The sequence below is a fragment of the Salvelinus namaycush genome, chromosome 7 (genome assembly GCF_016432855.1).
Source record: "Salvelinus namaycush isolate Seneca chromosome 7, SaNama_1.0, whole genome shotgun sequence".
Lineage (NCBI taxonomy): Eukaryota > Metazoa > Chordata > Actinopteri > Salmoniformes > Salmonidae > Salvelinus > Salvelinus namaycush.
The window spans coordinates 21,082,682-21,105,611 of record NC_052313.1 but is presented as its reverse complement, the minus strand read 5'-3'; the positions used below and the strand labels follow the sequence as shown (position 1 = coordinate 21,105,611).

The window sequence follows — 22,930 nt, the reverse complement described above, 5'->3', positions numbered from 1 at the left end:
ACACCCTGGTGCTGAAACACCACAGGAGGAGAGGCAGGAGGAGGAAGAGCAGCAGGAGGATGAGTAGGACGAGGAGCAGGTGGAAAAGCAGGAAGAGAGAGGGAAGGGGGAGGAGCACGAGCAAGAGGATAGAAATAGACTTAACAGAAGACATCTTGTGTTAGAAAAATAGTTCCGTTTTATTCATTCTACCTGCAAGTCTAGTTCTTGTACCCTAGTATCTTAGATAGGAGGAAATACTGACATCCACAAAGGTTTCAGAAATGGCACACTATTACCTGGAGTGCACTATTTAGGATATATTATGGTACACACACACACACACACACACGACTCTACGCCAACAGTATCAGATACTATATGACTACTAACTTTTCCTCCTCTCCCTCTCTTTGAGTATAGCCTCCAGCCACTCCTGTTTCTCCTCTGGGGTCTTGGCCATGCACACAAACCACTTGTTCTTGGCTGTGTTGTGGATCTTCCAGCCGTTGTTCACTATGTTCCCGCTGCTGTGGTAATCCGCTGCAAACCAAGAGACACACAAACACAACACACTTAGCACGCGTCTCAAATATGCACTATTATTATTCCCACGTAGTGCACTATTCTTGACCAGGACTGGCACCCTATTCCCTATATTGTGCACTTCTATGGGCCCTGGTTGAAGTAGTGCACTACATAGGGAATAGGGTGTCATCAGGGACGAAGCCTCAGAGACACGACCACAGTCCTTGACTCCTTTTATACCAAGGCCCCTCAACTTAAGGGTCCTAAGGGTTGGAGCAACGGCTTCACTTCTGTTGTGGCCCTCTGGTTTCTTATACGAGTTCTGGGATTTCTTCTAGCCTGTTTGTTTGAAATAGAGGACTATCCATCTCTCAGCAACTGCATCCATGACAGAATGGGTGTACTTTAGGTGTAAACAGAGCAGAGCGGACCCCTGGTAGGCTGGTAGAGAGCAGCTGGGGTCCAGAGCTAAATGAGATGGACCACATGAAACCGAGCCAATCGATCATCCAATGAAACGCTCCAGAGCAGAGGGGCCTCCATGATTAGACTGATTACAGGGCGATGGTGGGTTCCACTCGGAACACGGAATCTGGATTACGGAACCTTGATTACGGAATCTGGAATCTGGAATCTGGAATCCAGAATGTAGAAAAGGAATCTGTCATCTCCATTGCCATAGTTTCATGCCCAGGCTAAAAGCACAGGGGTAGCAGCTAGCTCATTACTAGTCCATTATCAATCCCACAGTAGGTTCAGGATCCTTTCCCAGAACCGACAAGAATAACTCGGGTCATTTCACATTAGCTCAATACCAGAGTACTTCCCTTCTGGAATGTCAATAAAACCTGCTTCCTTTGTTCCGTTGACTACTTGAAGGATTTATGACGATTTTCTTTGCACAGTTTGGCAGTACTTTATGCCTATTGACTGCTAGACCTTTTAGCAGGAATGAGCTAACGTCACATCATTCATCCAGAAACAGAGGGAAGGAGAGATTAAATGGAATTTACAAATCCTATCCCGCTCTCCTCCTAGATCCTCTGGAGCACATGTGTGTGACAGAGGCAGAATCCTCTGCTTGTCCGTGTGTGTGTTTGAATCATATTATTGGTAGCCTTGGCAGGCGTATAGTGGCGAAGACGCACAGCCGCGAACGAGACATAGTTATAGCCCCCCCCCCCCCCCCCGTGTGTGTTTTAATATTTATTTTTTACATAAAATGCACTATGCATTATGTGGGTTGAATGCTGTAACAACACAGAGTAAAACTATTAATAAAAGTCCCATGATGGTAGTGACTGCCCACTGCTGCATATTTATTAACCATCATTTATTCACATTACTTTAATAAAATATTTCAGTTTTATATAACAGTTGCTCTCTATATCACCTCACAATCAAGCATTCGTCTGTCTCTTCCGCAGCAGGCGTAAAAGAAACAGGCCGGACAAGTAGATTATGGTCATTGTAGTTAATTACCATGTTTTATGTGGAAAACTACGTAGAATATTGGCCTGTTGGAAACTACAACTCCCTACTACACTGCACAGTTCAAGCTGGATCTGGTTTATCTCTAGAGAAACTGTGCAATGTGCGCATTGAGCTCACAGAAAAAAAAGAACAAAATGGAATTCAAATCATTGAACCGACGTCGGTCAATTAGTTGTTTAAACACTGAAAAATAACCAAAATGTGAGTTAATCGCTCAGCACTATTGTCTGCTATAATTCCGCTTACAGGACCTTTAGTTCCTTTATCTCAACATTTTGAACCAACACTACACTCTTAGATAAAAGGGTTCCAAAAGGGTTCTTCAGCTGTCCCAATAGGAGAACCCTTTTTGGTTCCAGGTAGAACCATTTTGGGATCCAGGTAGAGCCCTCTGTGGAAAGGGTTCTACACTGAACCCAAAACAGTTCTACTTGGAACCAAAAAAGTTTCTCCTGGAACCAACAAGGGTTCTTCAAAGGGTTCTCCTATGGGGACAGCCGAAGAACCCTTTTAGGTTCTAGAAAGCACCTTTTTGTCTAAGAGTGTAGACTGTGTTATGGCTTTGTGTGCAGTAGACTATAACATCTAAGTAGGCTGTAAATTAAAACACTCCTCATCCATCACTGATTGACATTTCATACAGTTGGCTGGGAGGGTATCTAACCCGATCGACTGGTTCGCCATCTGAATTGATTAACTGTCAAAACAGGAAATAGAGATCTGAGATCTCAGTGCTTCTGGAAAACACCCCCCCCCCCCCCCCCCCAAAAAAAAATACATGCTTTATTGTCACATACACCAGATAGTTGGGGCCAGCCATAGTAGTATGGCGCGCCCCTGGAGCAAATTAGGGTTAAGTGCCTTGCTCAAGCGCACAACGACAGAATTTTCACCTTGTCGGCTCAGGTATTCAACACAGCAACCTTTTGGTTATTGGCCCGACGCTCTAACCGCCAGGCTACCTGCCGCAGAATAACAAACACAACCCAAATGGGTTCTGAATTCCAAATGGCACCCTATTCTCTTTACAGTGCACTACCTTTGACCCGAGCCCTATGTACCCTTCTCAAAATGATTGCACTATGTAGAGAATAGGGTACCATTTAGGACGCACAAAGTAAGAAGCAAGAATAATACAAATGTGTTCTGATCCGTGGAGACAAAATGAAGTCACCCACATAGCAAATTGGGAACAATGAGTTGCCGCACCAAAAAGTGAATTGATTGTCTTCATGAAGAAATACAGATTGTCTGCTGTACATGGAGATAACGAATCCACTTTTGAGAGCAGAAATACTGCAATAAAGGTGACTTGTTGTTAGCGCAGAGTTTCCTCCCGAGCATTGGATGGTAGTTGAGTTGCGAAATAGGATAAGGTTTGCATCTCAAATAGCTCTGTTTAAATGTATGACACTATCTAGGGAATAGGGTGCCGTTTGAGACACACCCTGACCTGTTAGCGGTAGAACTCACCTGTTCCGTCATCTACGTTCTCCACCTCCATCACCTCGGTGTTGATTCTTCCTCTGAACAGGTAACGAGGTCCCTCTGTAGCCGCCTTGCTGTTTTTTAAACGCCTGGGGACAACATTGAAGCCAACTTAACATTGTCTCGTCACACAAGGCATGGCAACACATAGAAACAAGTAGATACCTGGGCTAGCGAACTATACAGGGCCCTTCTGGCTAATGAAACGACACACAGTGGGGACAGATAGAAAGTAGCTGGTGCTGCTGGAAGTATCTCGACAAGCCTACGGTAAGGGGAAACCAAGTTGTCAGAGAGAGAGAGAAGTGTGGCAGTCCGGTCCCACCTGTTTTTCTTCTTGCAGTAGACCAGCAGGTTGTCGAAGAGGAAGAAGATGCGTTCCTGGATGTTACCAGCTGAGATCTTCAGCAGCACTCCATGCATCAACATCTCTGTACACGTGTCTGTTATATTGGAACCCTGGGAAGAGACACACAGTGGTGTCGATACTGTGTAGACTTGGCTACTAGAGCAGGCCCGAGGGATCCGCCCGTTCCGTTGGTCCTTGTCAGTGTTCTGCTGTAATAGTGCGGCGATTGGTGAAATATGTAACCCGCCACATATTATGCAGTGAATGGTTGATTGTGTGTTAATTGTGCGTTGGACTACGTGATCGCAGGATTGTGTTAGTCTGGAGGGTTTGCTGCGTAGCCGCCATGACATTGGACACTACTATACACTATGCCTAACAGTGTATGCATACAGTACACAGTCACTCCTTGGGTAGTGAGTTCAATTCACTAAGCCTGGTCTTTCTCTGAATGTCTTTCCTGGTTTCTCTCTTAAGGGGTCTGTAAAAACACAACACACTTCCTCAGCCTTAGACTGACTGGGGACTTTAAAGAATAGAGCCGTTACTACTATATAATAACATCCTATCAAGTCCCACCATGTGGATCTGTGACTACGTCCCAAATGGCACCCTATTCTCTATACAGTGCACTACTTTTGACCAGAGCCTATAGCAGTAGTCGTGCACGATGTAGGGAATAGGGTGTGATAAACTCCACAGCCCTTCTCCTTACCTTGTCAACTATGTTGGGAATGATCGACCCTGCCTGTCAGATCTAAATATAACTCCCGGAACAAGAGCAGAGCCAGAAAATATGCTAAACATTTCCTCCTGCTGAGGAATTCTCTCTCTCTCTCTCCCTTCTCTCTTTCCTCCGTCTTTATCTACCTTTATTGCTCTCTTTCCCTCTTTTCTTTCTGACAACTCGCTGCTCCACTACCTCTCTCCTCCTTTCCGTTCCGCTCCCTCCTCCATCTTTCTCAGAGTACTTCTTCCTTGCCCAAGGCCAGATGAGGTGTTGATTTCTAGCAGTGGAGGCCAGACCAGCTGAATGCCACTGCCACCGGTCCAGACTACACACTAATCCTCAACTTCCTGTCCACTGGAACAGACACCTCCTGTGAGAGAACACTCAGGTCTGCTTTCAAAATGGCTCCCAATTTAGTGCACTACTTCTGTAGTTGTCTAACTTGCTGTGTTCTACCCTCTGTGTCTATCTCTCTCTTTCGTCTCACTATACACCTCTCTCCCTTTTCCTGTCCTCTCTCTCCCCCCCCTCACTCTCTCCAGCCCACAGCTGTTCCATAGAGAGGCTATTGAGTGAGTAGTGGGGCCTGAAGCCTAAACAACACTTCACAGTCTACGGTCTGTTTCATCTAACTCTCATCCCCCTCTTTTAACTGTCAGAGGAGTGCCAGACATAATAAAAGAAGAGAAACAGAGCGAGTGAAAGAGAGAGAGAGAGAGAGAAACAGCATACAGTGCACCTTCAGCAAGTATTCATACCCTTTGACTTAATCCACATTTTGTGTTACAGCCTGAATTCAAAACGGAATATATAAATATACTTTTCCCCTCAGCTTTCTACACACAAAACCCAATACTGACAAAGTGAAAACATCTTTTCAGAAACTTTAGCAAATTTACTGACAACGAAATACAGAAATATCTATTTACAATAGTATTCACACTCCTGAGTCAATACTATGTAGAAGCACCTTTGGCAGCGATTACAGCTGTGAGTCTTTCTGGGTAAGCCTTTAAGAGCTTTCCACACATGGATTGTGCTACCATATTTGCCCATTATTCTTTTCAAAATTCTTCAAGCTCTGTCAAATTGATTGTTGATCATTGCTAGACAAACATTTCTAGGTCTTGCTATAGATTTTCAAGTAGATTTACACTACCGTTCAAAAGTTTGTGATCACTTAGAAATGTCCTTGTTTTTGAAAGAAAAGCAATTTTTGGTCCATTAAAATAATATCAAATTGATAAAAAATACAGTGTAGACATTGTTAATGTTGTAAATGACTATTGTAGCTGGAAACGGTTGATTTTTAATGGAATATCTACATAGGTGTACAGAGGCCCATTATCAGCAACCATCACTCCTGTGTTCCAATGGCACGTTGTGATAGCTAATCCAAGTTTATAATTTCAAAAGGCTAATTGATCATTAGAAAACCCTTTTGCACAGCTGAAAACTGGCCTTCTTTAGACTAGTTGAGTATCTGGAGCATCAGCATTTGTGGGTTCAATTACAGGCTCAAAATGGCCAGAAACAAATAACTTTCTTCTGAAACTCGTCAGTCTATTCTTGTTCTGAGAAATGAAGGCTATTCCATGCGAGAAATTGCCAAGAAACTGAAGATCTCGTATAACGTTGTGTACTACTCCCTTCACAGAGCAGCAATAAAAATAAAAGATGAAGATTGGCAAAAGAACACAGACACTGGACAGAGGAAGATTGGAAAAAAGTGTTAAGGACAGACAAATCTAAGTTTGAGGTGTTCGGATCACAAAGAAGAACATTCGTGAGACGCAGAAAAAAATGAGAATATGCTGGAGGAGTGCTTGACGCTATCTGTCAAGCATGGTGGAGGCAATGTGATGGTCTGGGGGTGCTTTGGTGTTGGTAAAGTGGGATATTTGTACAGGCTAAAAGGCATCTTGAAGTAGGAAGGCTATCACTCCACACTGTGGATGGCGCTTAATTGGAGACAATTTCCTCCTACAACAGGACAATGACCCGAAGTACAGCTCCAAACTATGCTTGAACTATTTAGGGAAGAAGCAGTTAGCTGGTATTCTGTCAATAATGGAGTGGTCAGCACAGTCACTGGATCTCAACCCTATTGAGGTGTTGTGGGAGCAGCTTGACCGTATGTTACGTAAGAAGTGCCCATCAAGCCAATCCAACTTGTGGGAGGTGCTTCAGGAAGCATGGGGTGAAATCTCTTCAGATTACCTCAACAAATTGACAACTAGAATGCCAAAGGTCTGCAAGGCTGTCATTGCGGCAAATGGAGGATTCTTTGATGAAATCAAAGTTTGAAGGAGACAATTATTATTTAAATTAAAAATCATTATTTATAACCTTGTCAACATCTTGACTATACTTCCTATTCATTTTGCAACTCATTTCATGTACAGTGGCAAGACAAATTATGTGAACCCTTTGGAATTACCTGGATTTCTGCATAAATTAGTCATAAAATTTGTTCTGATCTTCATCTTCACAATAGACAAACACAGTGTGTTTAAACTAATAACACACAAATGATTGTATTTTTATTGTCTATGTTGAATATATAATTTAAATGTTCACAGTGTAGGTTGGAAAAAGTATGTGAAACCATGACTTTTCCAAAAGTTAATTGGAGTCAAGAGTCAGCTGACCTGGAGACCAATCAATGAGATGAGATTGGAGATGCTGGTTAAAGCTGCCCTGCCCTATAAAAAACTCACAAAATTTGAGTTTACTATTCACAAGAAGCATTGCCTGATGTGAACCATGCCTCGAACAAAAGAGCTCCCAGAAGACCTAAGATTAAAAATGGTTGACTTGCATGAAGCTGGAAAGGGTTACAAAAGTATCTCAAAAAGCCTTGATGTTCATCAGTCCACGGTAAGACAAATTGTCTATAAACGGAGAAAGTTCAGCACTGTTGCCACTCTCCCTAGGACTGGCCATCCTGCAAAGATGACTGCAAGAGCACAGTGCAGAATGCTCAATGAGGTTAAGAAGAATCCTAGAGTGTCAGCTAAAGACTTACAGAACTCTGGAACATGCTAACATCTCTGTTGACGAGTCTACGATACGTAAAACACTAAACAAGAATGGTGTTCATGGGAGGACACCACGGAAGAAGCCACTGCTGTCCAAAAAAAACATTGCTGCACGTCTCAAGTTCGCAAAAGAGCACCTGGATGTTCCACAGCGCTTCTGGCAAAATATTCTGTGGACAGATGAAACTAAAGTTGAGTTGTTTGGAAGGAACACAACACTATGTGTGGAGAAAAAAAAGGCACAGCACACAGACATCAAAACCTCATCTCAACTGTAAAGTACTGTGGAGGGAGCATCATGGTTTGGGGCTGCTTAGCTGCCTCAGGCCCTGGACAGCTTGCTATCATCGATGGAAAAATTAATTCCCAAGTTTATCAAGACATTTTGCAGGAGAATGTTAGGCTGTCTGTCCGCCAATTGAAGCTCAACATAAGTTGGGTAATGCAACAGGACAATGACCCAAAACATAGAAGTAAATCAACAACAGAATGGCTTCAACAGAAGACAATATGCACCTTCTGGAGTGGCCCAGTCAGAGTCCTGACCTCAACCCGATTGAAAATGCTGTGGCATGACCTCGAGAGCGGTTCACACCAGACATCCTAAGAATATTGCTGAACTGAAACAGTTTTATAAAGATGAATGGTCCAAAATTCCTCCTGACCGTTGTGCAGGTCTGATCTGCAACTACAGAAAACGTTTGGTTGAGGTTATTGCTGCCAAAGGAGGGTCAACCAGTTATTAAATCCAAGGGTTCACACACTTTTTCCACCCTACACTGTAAATGTTTACACGGTGTGTTCAATAACGACGTAATGAAAACATATAATTGTTTGTGTGTTATAGTTTAACCAGACTGTGTTTGTCAATTGTTCTGACTTAGATGGAGATCAGATACATTTTATGACCCATTTATGCAGCAATCCAGGTAATTCCAAAGGGTTCAAATACTTTTTCTTGCCACTGTATGTTTTCATCAAAAACAAGGACATTTCTAAGTGACCCCAAACTTTTGAACGGTAGTGTAAGTCAAAACTAACTCGGCTCTCGGAAACATTCACTATTTTCTTGGTTAGCAACTCCAGTGTAGATTTGGCCATGTGTTGTAGGTTACTCTCCTGCTGAAAGGTGAATTCATCTCCCAGTGTCTGGTATAAAGCAGACTGAACCAAGTTTCCTCTAGGATTTTGCCTGTGCTTAGCTCCATTTAATTTATTTTTTATCCTGAAAAACTCCCCAGTCCTGAACTATTAAAAGCATACCCATAACATGATCCAGCCACCACCATGCTTGAAAATATGGAGAGTGGTACTGAGCGATGTGTTGTATTGGATTTGCCCCAAACATAACACTTTGTATTCAAGACCAAGTGAATTGCTTTGTCACATGTTTTTCAGTATTACTTCAGTGCCTTGTTGCAAACAGGATGCATATTTTGAAATGTTTTTATTCTACACAGCCTTCCTTCTTTTCACTCTGTCAATTAGGTTAGTATTGTGGAGTAACTACGTTGTTGATCCAACCTCAGTTTGCTCCCATCACGGCCATTAAACTCTCTGTAACCATTGGCCTCATGGTGAAATCCCTGAGCACATTCTTTCCTCTCCGGTAACTTTTAGGATCTTTGTAGTGACTGGGTGTATTGATACACCATCCAAAGTGTAATTAATAACTTTACCATGCTCAAAGGGATGTTCAATGTCTGCTTTAAGTTTTCGGGTTTTGGACATAACTATTACCACTTCCAAACTGAGACCCAAGAGACCGGTGACACAGCACAGACATAGAAGCCTTGACCAATGGGCAATCATCGTCGTGGCAACCGCTGGCAGCCATCGCTCTGTTGACCACTGTGGTCCCGCGCCATGTCCTGTCTGTGTCCCAAATGGCACCCTCTCTCTATATAGTGCACTACTTTTGACCAGAGCTCTATGGGAATCCCTATAGGGCCCTGATCAAAAGTAGTGCACTACATAGGGAGTCGGGTGCTATTTGGGACGCAGCTTAACTCTCTCTCCCACGGCAGGGTCGGTGAACCTGGCTGCCATGATGACCCAAGGGCACACAGATGCGGAGAAGGTTCTACACTAACGAGCTATCAGCCGTGACCTGGAAGCGACAGAGGAAAAACTGACTGAGGCCGTTCGGCTGGCCCTCCTCCCTCCCTCCATCCTTTCTGTTCATTCTTCAAACACCCACATAGAAATACTAGACATTTCTCTCCTTCTCTCTGTTCTCCCTTTTCCTTCATCTGCCTTTGTCTTTGGTCTCTCTCCATTTCTCCCCTCACCATCTCTTTCTCAATCTGCTTCCCCATCTCTTTTGCTCTGTCTCTCCCTCTGCTTTTCAGTTTTTTTCTCTCTTAGGCCCGTCTAATAGAGAACAGTGTCTGGCTTGTAGAGTAGTGACCTGCTCCAGAATTACCTAATGTTTATAATTAATAAAAGCTATTGAGGAAACCACAGAACAGCTCTAAGACCATGGCGTGCAAATGTCATGCTACTCCACCCTTTTCCTGAAACACATTACACTTCTTAGCTTCTTTGTGTGTGTGTGTGTGTGTGTGTGTGTGTGTGTGTGTGTGTGTGTGTGTGTGTGTGTGTGTGTGTGTGTCAGTTGCTATTTTCCCAATTTGCAGTAACAATCTGACAAATAGCCATTGACGAACCAGACCCTCTAAAGGCTAAACCAGACACTTGGATTCTCCTCCAAGAGGTCAGTCTGTGCTTAATAAAAAATCTGTTGTGTTAACGACAGAAGAGATTGTCCCTGGGCTAGAACACCATGTCCAACAAACAGTTTGAGTCTCATCAAGTTCACTTCCTTTCAGTCTTTCAGAGCGAGTGCGTCCCAAATGGTACCCTATTCCCTATATAGTGCACTACTGGTCAAAAGTCGTGCGCTCTAAGAGAGAATAGGGTGCCGTTTGGGACTTATATAGAGGTTTGTATGACAAAGTTAGCCCGGCCGCAAACGTAAATGTTTAGAATGTCCCTCTCCTGCTAAATGGGTTTAACAGGGCAGAAAGATTAAGCCAGTGTCAAAATGTGTCTGCATCCGTCCGCAAAAGAGAAACTAAATGAATCTGAGTCACGATCATTTTATTTCAGGCTGTGTCTGTCTTTTATAAGAAGACATTCCAGTTACATTTTCCTCATAAAAGATTATCCAACTGTTTCTGATTCTGTGGTGTGTTTTGTTGTGACCCAGGGCTTAGTTCCGAATGGCACCCTATCCCTACATAGTGCACTACGTTTGACCAGAGCCCAATGGGAATCCCTTTGGGGCCTGGTCAAAAGTAGTGCACTATAACGAGAAGAGGGTGCCATTTGTGATGTAACCCGGAAAGCCTGGCAGGCCTACATGCACAGTTGACACTAACAACACACTCTGTTGTCAACAAGTCCCGTAAAACAACACAGAGGCAAGGAGCTGACCTCTCTGGACAGATCTGGAAAATCTAGAACCCTTTTTATCATAACCGATCAAAACCACAGCCCAGCCATCTTTATCATAACCGATCAAAACCACAGCCATCTTTATCATAACTGATCAAAACCACAGCACAGCCATCTTTATCATAACCGATCAAAACCACAGCACAGCCATCTTTATCATAACCGATCAAAACCACAGCCCAGCCATCTTTATCATAACCGATCAAAACCACAGCCATCTTCCATCATACCTGATCAAAACCACAGCACAGCCATCTTCCATCATAACTGATCAAAACCACAGACATCTTTATCATAACTGATCAAAACCACAGCACAGCCATCTTTATAATAACTGATCAAAACCACAGCCATCTTCCATCATACCTGATCAAAACCACAGACATCTTTATCATAACCGATCAAAATCACAGCACAGCCATCTTTATCATAACTGATCAAAACCACAGCCATCTTCCATCATAACTGATCTAAACCACAGCACAGCCATCTTTATCATAACTGATCAAAACCACAGCACAGCCATCTTCCATCATAACTGATCTAAACCACAGCACAGCCATCTTCCATCATAACGGATCTAAACCTCAGCACAGCCATCTTTATCATAACTGATCAAAACCAAAGCCATCTTTATCATAACTGATCAAAACCAAAGCCATCTTCCATAATACCTGATCAAAACCACAGCCATCTTCCATCATAACTGATCTAAACCACAGCACAGCCATCTTCCATCATAACTGATCTAAACCACAGCACAGCCATCTTTATCATAACTGATCAAAACCACAGCACAGCCATGTTTATCATACCTGATCAAAATCATGGTAATCAAATCATGACTCTTCAAAATGAAGCTGACTCTCTGACAAGGGCCTAGTGTTGTTAAGAAGCCTTCTTTCAGCACTGGATGATCCATGTCTTGGGCACTCTCCGTGACTCTCCGTGACTCTCCGTGACTCTCCGTGACTCTGAATGTATCCCAAATTGCACCCTATTCCCCATAAAGCGCACTTCTTTTGACCAGAGCCCTGGTAATCACCTGTCATTATAAAGGTACACACGCCACAGTGTATTATACACTATATTGTAAGGGCTGTATTTGCTGGTGTCTAACCCACCTCCCAGCTCTCAATGTGGGACTGACACTCCTTTAGTGTCTCCAGTATAACACAGTATGATGTTTAATAATGATTAGGATCATGTTTGAGATGATAATGTCTCACCTCCCATCCCTCTAGATGGTTACTATACCATGATATGGATGTACTACTGTTGGTTCTCTGCAGCTCAGTTGGTAGAGCAACGCTCCAGGATAGTGGGTTCAATTCCCGGACCACCCAAACGTAGAAAATGTACGCATCGCTTTGGATAAAAACGTCTGCTAAATGGCATATATTATATACCTGTATATTGTGTACTATATAGTATATTGTGTACTATAGAGTATATTGTTTTATAGTGTACATGTGAACCTACCTCCCATCCCTCGATGTGGGACTGCCACTCCTCCAGCACCTCTAGTTTCTCCATCTGTCTCTTGGCCTCGTTGATGGAGGAACAAACAGCCTTCATGACCTGCAGAGACTCCAGCACCAGGGAGTAGTCATTGTGTTTCTTAGGAGTCCTCTTTAGCAGCTCCTACACACACACGTACGCAGGCACGCACAAAGACATGCACGCACCCACCCCCACACACACACACAAATGTGAAAAGCCTGGTCAGGATAGATATTAAAAGGTTAACCCTTCATATATTTGAAAAAAAGATGTGGGAAACATGCAGCAACAACAACTTTCCCCTAGTACATGTGGCCACTCACTCTCCCTCCCTTCCGCTGAACAGTCCTCTTTGATTTACAGTACATAATAGACTAATATCCCAGGAGAGACACAGAGAGAGAGAGAGAGCAACAGTGAGTGAGAGAGTGAGTGAGAGAGTGAGAGAGTGAGAGAGTGAGAGAGTGAGAGAGTGAGTGAGTGAGTGAGTGAGTGAGTGAGTGAGTGAGTGAGTGAGTGAGTGAGTGAGTGAGTGAGTGAGTGAGTGAGTGAGTGAGTGAGTGAGTGAGTGAGTGAGTGAGTGAGTGAGTGAGTGAGTGAGTGAGTGAGACAGAGACAGAGACAGAGACAGAGACAGAGACAGAGACAGAGACAGAGACAGAGACAGAGACAGAGACAGAGACAGACAGACAGACAGACAGACAGACAGACAGACAGACAGACAGACAGACAGACAGACAGACAGACAGAGAGAGAGTCAGAGAGAGAGGGCAGGCAACAGTAACTGTACATAACAGTTAAATAGCCTGGTGGGTCGGCCGGCTACTAGTGATGGGAAGTTCGGCTCTTTTTACTGACTCTGACCTCTTTGACCCGTTCAGTCAAAAGAACGACTCTTTCGACTCCTTTCGATAATTTGAGTCAGTAACGTAATTTGTGATTGCTAGGCATACAAATATGATTATTTATTGATACCTTTGAAACGAGGTCTAGCTGCGACCGCAACCGGACTACATTGTGAAAAGAATGCAATCGCCTGACTGCCTCAAGGGAGATTTTCCCAATAGACTATCAATCGTTCGCGAACTGCAGCAGCCACCCAAACGATTCATTCGAGTGTTGAGGCTGTGTATGTTTTGCTTCTACAAAGCTGTGTCCAACATAACATTCAATTGATTGCAGTCATTCTTGCACCATGTGATCAATTATCAGTTCTACACATATCTTTTTGTCGTCTATGCTGCCTGCAGCATGATCTATTTTGCCTGCGCACAACTGATAGACGATTGTTGGTTGTTGGTCGGAGGATGTCTCCCCGGAGGAGCTCATATTACTCCAGCTGTAGAACTCCTTGCAGGGATCTCCCGAGTGGCGCAGCAGTCTAAGGCACTGCATCGCAGTGCTAGAGGCGTCACTACAGATCCAGGTTCGATCCCGGGCTGTGTTGCAGCCGGCCGTGACCGGGAGACCCATGAGGCAGCGCACAATTGGCCCAGCATTGTCCGGGTATTGGGAGGGTTTGGCTGGCTGGGATGTCCTTGTCCCATCGTGCTTTAGGACTCCTTGTGGCGGCCGGGAGCAATGCACGCGGACACGGTCAGCCAGGTGTACAGTGTTTCCTCCGACATGTTGGTGTGGCTGGCTTCTGGGTTAAGCGAGCAGTGTGTCAAGAAGCGGTGCGGCTTGGCGGGGTCGTGTTTCGGAGGATGCATGGCTCTCGACCTTTGCCTCTCCCGAGTCTGTACGGGAGTTGCAGCGATGAGACAAGACTGTAACTACCAATTGGATATCACGAAATTGGGGAGAAAAAGGTACAAAAAGTACATTAAAAAAGTATAATAATACAATTTTAAATGAAATAAAAATCATTGCGGCCAGCAAAATCAAAACAACTAAAATTAACGAGTCACTCGGAAAAACGAATCATAACTCGAGTCAGTAAAAAGAGTCATTCAAGAAGAACGAATCGTTCGCAAACTGCACATCACTACCGGCTATTGCATGACCCAGTCTGGTGGAGGAGATGGAAATCTGTCTAGTCTAAACACAGTCCTGGCCTGTCAGATACTGACGGCTGTTTAGATATAGGGTCTCTGGATAGTTTCTACTGTACAACCAGCGATCTTTATCGCTGCTATTTACACAGGGAGACAGGTTGAGTCCCAAATAGCACCCTATTCCCGATGTAAGGCGGCCACTACTTTTGACCAGGGCCCATAGGGATGTAGCGCACTAGATAGGGAATAGGGCGCCATTTCAGATGCAGCCTGAGAGAGAACGCCTGGGCAGTTCCAGCTGTAAGACTTCAAATGACAGAGAATCAGATTACGCCTGAGATTATTGCTACATCTACCATCTAGGTTCTCGTGCCGGTGGCTGTTTAGATTACACTCGGTGTGAATTCATAGATCTAAACTAGATTCATGAAGTTAGACAGCGCAGGACGCTAGCAGCGTTTCAAACAGAGTTTTGTTTCACACACACTTTTAACGTGGGCTAAGGTAAACAGAGTCCGGTGCAGTGGCATGTGCTGTTAAGGCTGGCGTGCCTAATACTGTCTGCCTGTTGTAGGAGAGAAGAAGAGACTGTGTGTGTGTGTGTGTGTGTGTGTGTGTGTGTGTGTGTGTGTGTGTGTGTGTGTGTGTGTGTGTGTGTGTGTGTGTGTGTGTGTGTGTGTGTGTGTGTGTGTGTGTGTGTGTGTGTGTGTGTGTGTGTGTGTGCGCGCGCAGGATGTAACAACCAAGCGTTCCATATAGAGGGAGGCTTAGATGAATAAGACAGGACAGCTCTGATGACCACGAAACAAGAAGGACGAGGAGCTGGGATCCAGATAGGGCCATACAGGACTCACCCTGAGCAGCAGTGGGTACTTGCAGATCCTCTGTATGGGAGCGACCAGGTAGCCCTCCAATGGAACCTCTGTATTCTTCCGGCCCCCCAGCAACATACAGTTCTAACAGGAGCAAAGGAGACGATTAGATGTGGACATTAGTATTAGTCACCTGTTCACCTCCCCTCTGTTTCTTTTAAACGATCAACGTGGCCATAGGCCAGGGTTGAGGGGAGGTTAGAGGGTAACCTCCAGGGGTTGAGGGGAGGTTAGAGGGTAACCTACAGGGGTTGAGGGGGGGGGGGGGGGGGGGGGGGGTAACCTCATTCTCTTTCGTTAATGGTTGTGAAATAGTGTTCAATTACATCCTTCTCACTACATAAAACACTGGACAGGCTTTCAGTCAGTGGGCAATCCAGTAGGGCAAAGGTTGACTGGAGTTCTGGAGGTTAGGGGGGCAAGCCAAGGCTTTTAAGCACAGAGTGGACTGGAGGTCAGGGGGGTAACCCAAGTACTATGAGCCCAGGGTTGGATGGAGGTTATGAGGGTAACACGACCCTCACAGGGCTGATGGAAGCAGCCAGGAAGGTCCCGCCAAAGCCAAGAGCATAAAACCTCCATTAAATCGCATTCAATTAAGACCACTCTAACCCCGCTGAGACACACACACACACACACACACCCTCTCCCTGCTGGGAGCCGGGTTCAAAAACAACGCTCAATCATATAGAGCCTCCCTTCCACTTACAGCCGAGATGTGTGTACTTCTCATATGAATGATCAATTACCAGAAATAGCCCTCTACAATACCACAACATGACTCTGCAGATGCATGTGGTTGAAGCTAATGTGTTTTTTTTGAGATAGAGTATCTTCCCGAAGGCGGACACTGCTGTAGGTCCCAGGGTTTTTATAGAGCTCTTATAACAGGAGTGAATGTATGGAGTGATACGGTTGTGAAAGACAGGAGGGGTGAGAAGGAGTAGCATTACATTACCCATAAAGCCTGGAGGGACATGTGTATAGCATGGAGAACAACCTTAAACAGCACACACTGAGTGAAATGAGAGGCCGGAAAGATCACACACACACACACACACACACACACACACACACACGGTTCCTCACCAGTAAGCATGTTCTGACGGTCCTGATTTTGTTGAGTTCCAGCAGCAATCTCTGAGCTTTCTCATGGTTCCCACAGTACTCATCGTAGATCTGAAAACCACTCCTCTGGAGAGAGAAGATGAGAGGGACGAGAGAAAGAGAGAGAGACAGAAAGACAGTGGCAGAAAGACAGAGAGAGAGAGAGAGAGAGAGAGAGAGAGAGAGAGAGAGAGAGAGAGAGAGAGAGAGAGAGAGAGAAAGACAGAGAGACAGAGAAAGACAGAGAGACAGAGAGTGAGAGAAAGGGAGTGAGAGAGAGAGGACATGTTACCCTATCCTGTCGTCTATGTTGAAGCCACATGTATGCGTCGTGACAAACCCCTCTTCCCATGACTTCACATGCTCGTAACACCCTAGTCTTTCTCTCTGAGGGATACTGCACAGAGACATGGCCTATAAATCATCATTACTACCGAGCAGCACAGTCTACAGCTACTCAGATCAAACCTCTATGGGTTCTCATACTAAACCAAAATGAATGGAGGGCCACATCCTAACTTCAGATCAATGCGCATAAATAGATGCCCTATGGCAGGGGTACTCTTACACTACAAGGTCCGGAGCCTGCTGGTTTTCTGTTCTACCTGATAATTCATTGCAAACAAGTAAATCAGTCCTTGATTAGTGGGGAACAATGAAAACATGCAGTGGAACTGGATTCAAGGTCCTGAGTTGAGTTTGAGGCCCAATTAGCATTATATTCTCTAAATAATCTTCAGATCGATGGCATAAATCAGACTAGAGGTCTTCACGGATCCACCTGTACCCGAATACCTGAGACCCGGTCCGGGGCCCGAGCGGGTCAGGATCCAGGTTTCACAATTGTCACTGGTCTCAGGTATGTGTAACTTTAACTGACTTATCCTGAAGGGCTCGTACGGATCTGAACGCAACCGCTGCAGTAGAGCGAAAGAGACATTTTATAATTCATGCTGCCGCTCCTGCTTTTCACCAGAGTGGAGCGTGTAGCTTGTTGTTGACCAATCGTAAGTCATCAAAGTGGCAAGAGGCTACAGTCATAGAGCCTTTCTCTGTGTGGAGCAAAAGTTAGGAGATATCTCAAATCAAAATGGAAGATGAAATTAAAGTGAAAGAATTAAAAAGTTAAAGGAGAAGGATAGGCTCCAACGACCAGGAGCGAACAGGTAGGCTGCTACTTAATATTCTGAATGGAGTTGTTGTTATTTGTAACTGTAGGATGAGAAAGCACACGCACTGCAGCCTCAGTTAGCCTAGCTAGCTAACGTTGGCTAGCTTAACTAGCTTCTGCTGGTTTGATGCAGTCACGTAATCATGTTTGATGATAAACAACCTAACTATGACAGCTATTAGTCGACTAAAGCGCGAGTCGGCTTGGTTCCCCAGGCGCCAATGACGTGGATGTCGATAAAGGCAGCCCTCCGCACCCCTCTGATCCAGAGGGGTTGGGTTAAATGAGGAAGACACATTTCAGTTGTACAACTGACTAGGTATCCCTCTTTCCCTTTCCCCTTGGTTGCTGTCTCTTGTCTCTCCCTCCTCCCCGCTCACCCTATTACTCGCTCACAGCAAGGCCCCTCCCCACCTGCTAGAGCGGCACCTCTCTCCCTCCAGCTCCGGTTAATAAAAGTAGCTTAAAAAATATATTTTTTTCTGCTGCTTCCCTCACCCGGATCGGACTGGGTCTAGATCCAAACAGGTCTATATGGAATGGGTCTAGTTGCCTTTGGGTCCATTCGGAAGGGGTCTCTATATAAAGAAAAAAATATATGCATATCGGGTCCGGGTCAGAAAGCCCCAGGTCCATTTTGGAACGGGTCCAACTTTTTGGACTCGTGAAGACCTCTACTGCAGACCTCAAGTAAGGATTCGACCAATGGTTAGGATAGAACCAGCTTTGACAAGCAGTATGTTTAGAGCATGTTGAAATCAAAAACAGTTTTTCATAACTTATTCCATATTGGAACGATTAGAGCTGAGATTCTACTATGAGAACCCACTCCCACTCAGATCCCATCAGGGTTTTCCCCTCAGCTGAAGTAGAGAGAGATTTCACAATTCCTCTCTTTCTAGGAACTCTGTCGTACAGAAAGAGACCTCAATCACTGAGGAGAAGGAAAGTGAGTGAGAGAGACAGAGAGAATTTGTCTGGGGCTCGAAGGGAGAGAGAAGTCACCGAACAATGGACGAGGTTTCTTTGAAATAGGCGTAATAGCTCCAGAGAGAGAACAGACCACAGTAGCCTCCCTGCTGGGTAGTCTGACATAAGATCATCAGCCATGGTCATGTGAGCGACCACTGAGTCATGCAGGTTAGACTCTAAATGACTGGACTTTCACAAAACAGCCATGAGGGTGATTTCTTGCTTATGCCATTGATACCACATGGGCTGAGTCTGTAATGGCACCCTATTCCCTATATAGAGAGTAGACCCAGAGAGCTCCGGTCAAAAGTGGTGCACTATATAGGGAACAGGGTGCCATTTGGAAAGTACACAAGGTCATTCAAGGTCATAGGGGTGGCAGATAGCCTAGCGTCGGGCCAGTAACAGAAAGGTGGCTGGTTGGAATCTCCAAGCCGACAATGTGAAAAAAATCTGCCGATGTGCCATTTAGCAAGGCGATCAACCCTAATTGCCCCTGTAAGTCGCTCTAAATTAATTAAATGTAAAACAACTACATATTTACAGTTGAAGTCGGAAGTTTACATACACCTTAGCCAAATACATTTAAACTCAGTTTCTCACAATTCCTGATATTTAATCCTAGTAATAATTCCCTGTCTTAGGTCAGTTAGGATCACCACTTTATTTTAAGAATGTGAAAGATCAGAATAATAGTAGAGAGATTGATTTATTTCAGCTTTTATTTCTTTCATCACATTCCCAGTGGGTCAGAAGTTTACATACACTCAATTAGTATTTGGTAGCATTGCCTTTAAATTGTTTAACTTGGGTCAAACGTTTCGGTTAGCCGTCCACAAGCTTCCCACAATAAGTTGGGTGAATTTTGGCCCATTCCTCCTGACAGAGCTGGTGTAACTGAGTCAGGTTTGTAATTCTCCTTGCTCGAACATGCTTTTTCAGTTCTGTCCACAAATCTTCTATAGGATTGAGGTCAGGGCTTTGTGATGGCAACTCCAATACCTTGACTTTGTTGTCGTGAAGCCATTTTGCCACAACTTTGGAAGTATGCTTGGGGTCATTGTCCATTTGGAAGACCCATTTGCGACCAAGCTTTAACTTATATATCCACATCATTTGCCTTCCTCATGATGCCATCTATTTTGTGAAGTGCACCAGTCCCTCCTGCAGCAAAGCACCCCCACAACATGATGCTGCCACCCCCGTGCTTCACGGTTGGGATGGTGTTCTTCGGCTTGCAAGCCTCCCCCTTTCTCCTCCAAACATAACAATTGTCATTATGGCCAAACAGTTCTATTTTTGTTTCATCAGACCAGAGGACATTTCTCCAAAAAGTACGATCTTTTTCTCCATGTGCAGTTGCAAACCGTAGTCTGGCTTTTTTATGGTGGTTTTGGAGCAGTGGCTTCTTCCTTGCTGAGCGGCCTTTCAAGTTATGTCGATACAGGACTTGTTTTACTGTGGATATAGATACTTTTGTACCTTTTTAATCCAGCATCTTCACAAGGTCCTTTGCTGTTCTGGGATTGATTTGCACTTTTCACACCACAGTACATTCATCTCTAGGAGTGGTATGACGGCTGCGTGGTCCCATGGTGTTTATACTTGAGTACTATTGTTTGTACAGATGAATGTGGTACCTTCAGGCGTTTGGAAATTGCTCCCAAGGATGAAACAGACTTGTGGAGGTCTACAATTTTTTTCTGAGGTCTGGCTGATTTCTTTTGATTTTCCCATGATGTCAAGCAAAGAGGCACTGAGTTTGAAGGTAGGCCTTGAAATACATCCACAGGTACACCTCCAATTGACTCAAATGATGTCAATTAGCCTACCGAAAGCCATGACATCATTTTCTGGAATTTGCCAAGCTGTTTAAAGGCACAGTCAACTTAGTGTATGTAAACTTGACCCACTGGAATTGTGATACAGTGAATAATAAGTGAAATAAATCTGTCTGTAAACAATTGTTGGAAAAATGACAAGTCCCAACCGACTTTCCAAAACGATAGTTTGTTAACAAGAAATTTGTGGAGTGGTTGAAAAACGAGTTTTAATGACTCCAACCTAAATGTAAACTTCCGACTTCAACTGTAAATAAATGTAAAAACAGTCACCTGTTAAAACCCATCCCTGTCATGGTGTAACTTTGAGGAGAACTAGCTTTGAAGAAGACCTGTTACAGGTCCTTAGTAGAATATAGTAACTCACTGAGGAGAGGGTCAACTTCCAGACATCTACTCTAGATTTACGGCCTACAGAAACCTCAGATCATATAGTGGTCCATATCCCAGCTCAGCTCAGCATCAAAGAGCTAGGATAAATCTAATCTACGACAGGGGGGCTACATCAGAGCAGTATACGGCCTGCACAGGAGATAGTAAATCTGAAGTGTTGAATCTCATCTTATCTTCCTCTCTGGCCTGTACTAACACAGAGAGATTAGCCTGCGCTGAAACAATGGGTAATAGGTGCAGTATGTCCCAAATTTTCCCTATGAGCCCTGGTCACCAGTAGTGCACTAGAAAAGAAATAGGATGCCATTTGGGACGCAGCCAGAGAGATTAGCCTACTCGGAGAGAATGGGCCTGGTTAAGACAGGGTTTGAAACTCCTTCGCGTCAGCCAGAATAGCTGCCTGCACCCAAGGAACTCTCTAACTTGTTCGAGCTGCGACTCGTCTGAAGCATTTTCAATTGTATTGTGACCCGGATAAAAAAAAAGACTGATCAACAATATTTCTGATCTCATCTTAAGCTGCCTCCCAGATGGAATCAGACACAACCCACCGTTCGAGAATCACTGCTCTAGTCAGTGAGTGAGCTACGGATGCCTGTGAAACTCAAAGCACAGGCAATGCTTTGTGGGTAGTGATAAAAAAAGATATACTTTTGTGGTTAGAAAGCACTATTCGGTCTTCATTTCTAGCATGGATTGACAGAGCGATACGGAGACCTGTGAGACTCACAAAGTGCAGGAAGCAGCGGCCCACTTCGTGGTGAGCGTGGGGGTCTGGCTGCAGCAGCTCTTCTACCATGGACAGGAAGTTACGGTGCACAGACAGGATTTCCTCCAGGTTAGAGAACAGCACCTAGAGGGGGACAGAATACACTGTAACACCAGGGGACAAAACACTAACATCTGGAGGGGGTACACATACAAAAACATTGACAAAACATAACCAAGTAAACATGGAAGCATTAGGATAAGAAACGCTAGACAAGCAAGGGCAAGGAGTGTGTCCCAATAGTTCAACACATACAGTATCCTTTGATCAGTACCCTGCCTTTATGATCAGCTATCTGCTCATGAACTTGGTAGACAAGAGAACAATATGGAGATATTTGGACCATAAAGACCCACTCTTTTCAGTCCACTAGTCGTGAGGGAAGACGCTAGGGGGATAAAACAACGTTTTAAATATTTTGGGGCATGACAGATGAGAGAGCGAGCGAGAGCGAGACAGAGAGCGAGAGAGAAAGAGAGCGAGAGAGAAAGAGCGCATTTGTCTGGGGCTCGGAGGGAGACAGAAGTCACAGAACAACGGATGAGGTTTCTTTGAAATAGTCCCAGACTTGACTTCATCTTATAATTCTTGAGTTGAGAGAGGAAATTAGCATTTGTGAAAACACTGGAAAGGGAGACATTGTTAATGGAGAGACATTTTATATGCTCTGTCATATGGAACGCTGAACTTAGCCTTTATGTGGGATTGGGTTATTTTGTGCTTTCATGTCATTTATGTGGCAATGCTTAAGCACAAAATAATGGTCTGATTGTGGATGGGGAGGGGGGCCTATAGTGCCTGTGGTGGACTGCCCTAACTTAAGGGGGAAGAGGACTATGCACTCTATGGGTGCGACAGTATACAACGCCCAAGAGACCGAAATTGAAAACCTGTAACTGACATGCTTCTTACATCAAGAATGTATATGGAATCATATCTGTATCCTTTCTGTATCTTCTCCACTCTGGAGTGTTCCAGTACGGTAAGGTTCTATGGCGGATTGCAGCGGGACAGCTGCTAGTTAGCAACAACCAAGACATTCTAGAACCCTGACCTCCGTCCGACCTTGTTTCCCCGGTCCGCCAGACTCCTCCCCTGTCCCCCAGTGTTCTCACAGCGTGTTCCAAAACACAGGACACGGGAACACGTAGGTCGCTCCTCCGCCAATGCATGTTTAACTTCCAGAATAAGCAAAGCCCACAGAGTGGAGTCTGACCCTAAATAGCATCATATGCTC

At 44.5% G+C, this 22,930-nt stretch overlaps 1 protein-coding gene across 1 annotated transcript in view; it reads right to left on the bottom strand.

Moving 5' to 3' along the window:
• Positions 1-22,930, bottom strand: part of prex2 (phosphatidylinositol-3,4,5-trisphosphate-dependent Rac exchange factor 2) — a 206,341-nt gene that overhangs the window by 144,883 nt on the left and 38,528 nt on the right. Inside the window, exons 3-9 of the mRNA XM_038997738.1 lie at positions 21,655-21,777; positions 16,530-16,634; positions 15,423-15,524; positions 12,551-12,712; positions 3,815-3,948; positions 3,475-3,578; positions 373-522 (exon numbers count right to left, since the gene is read on the bottom strand). Coding sequence (XP_038853666.1) covers positions 373-522; positions 3,475-3,578; positions 3,815-3,948; positions 12,551-12,712; positions 15,423-15,524; positions 16,530-16,634; positions 21,655-21,777 — 880 coding nt within the window. The remainder of the gene's footprint in view (positions 1-372; positions 523-3,474; positions 3,579-3,814; positions 3,949-12,550; positions 12,713-15,422; positions 15,525-16,529; positions 16,635-21,654; positions 21,778-22,930) is intronic.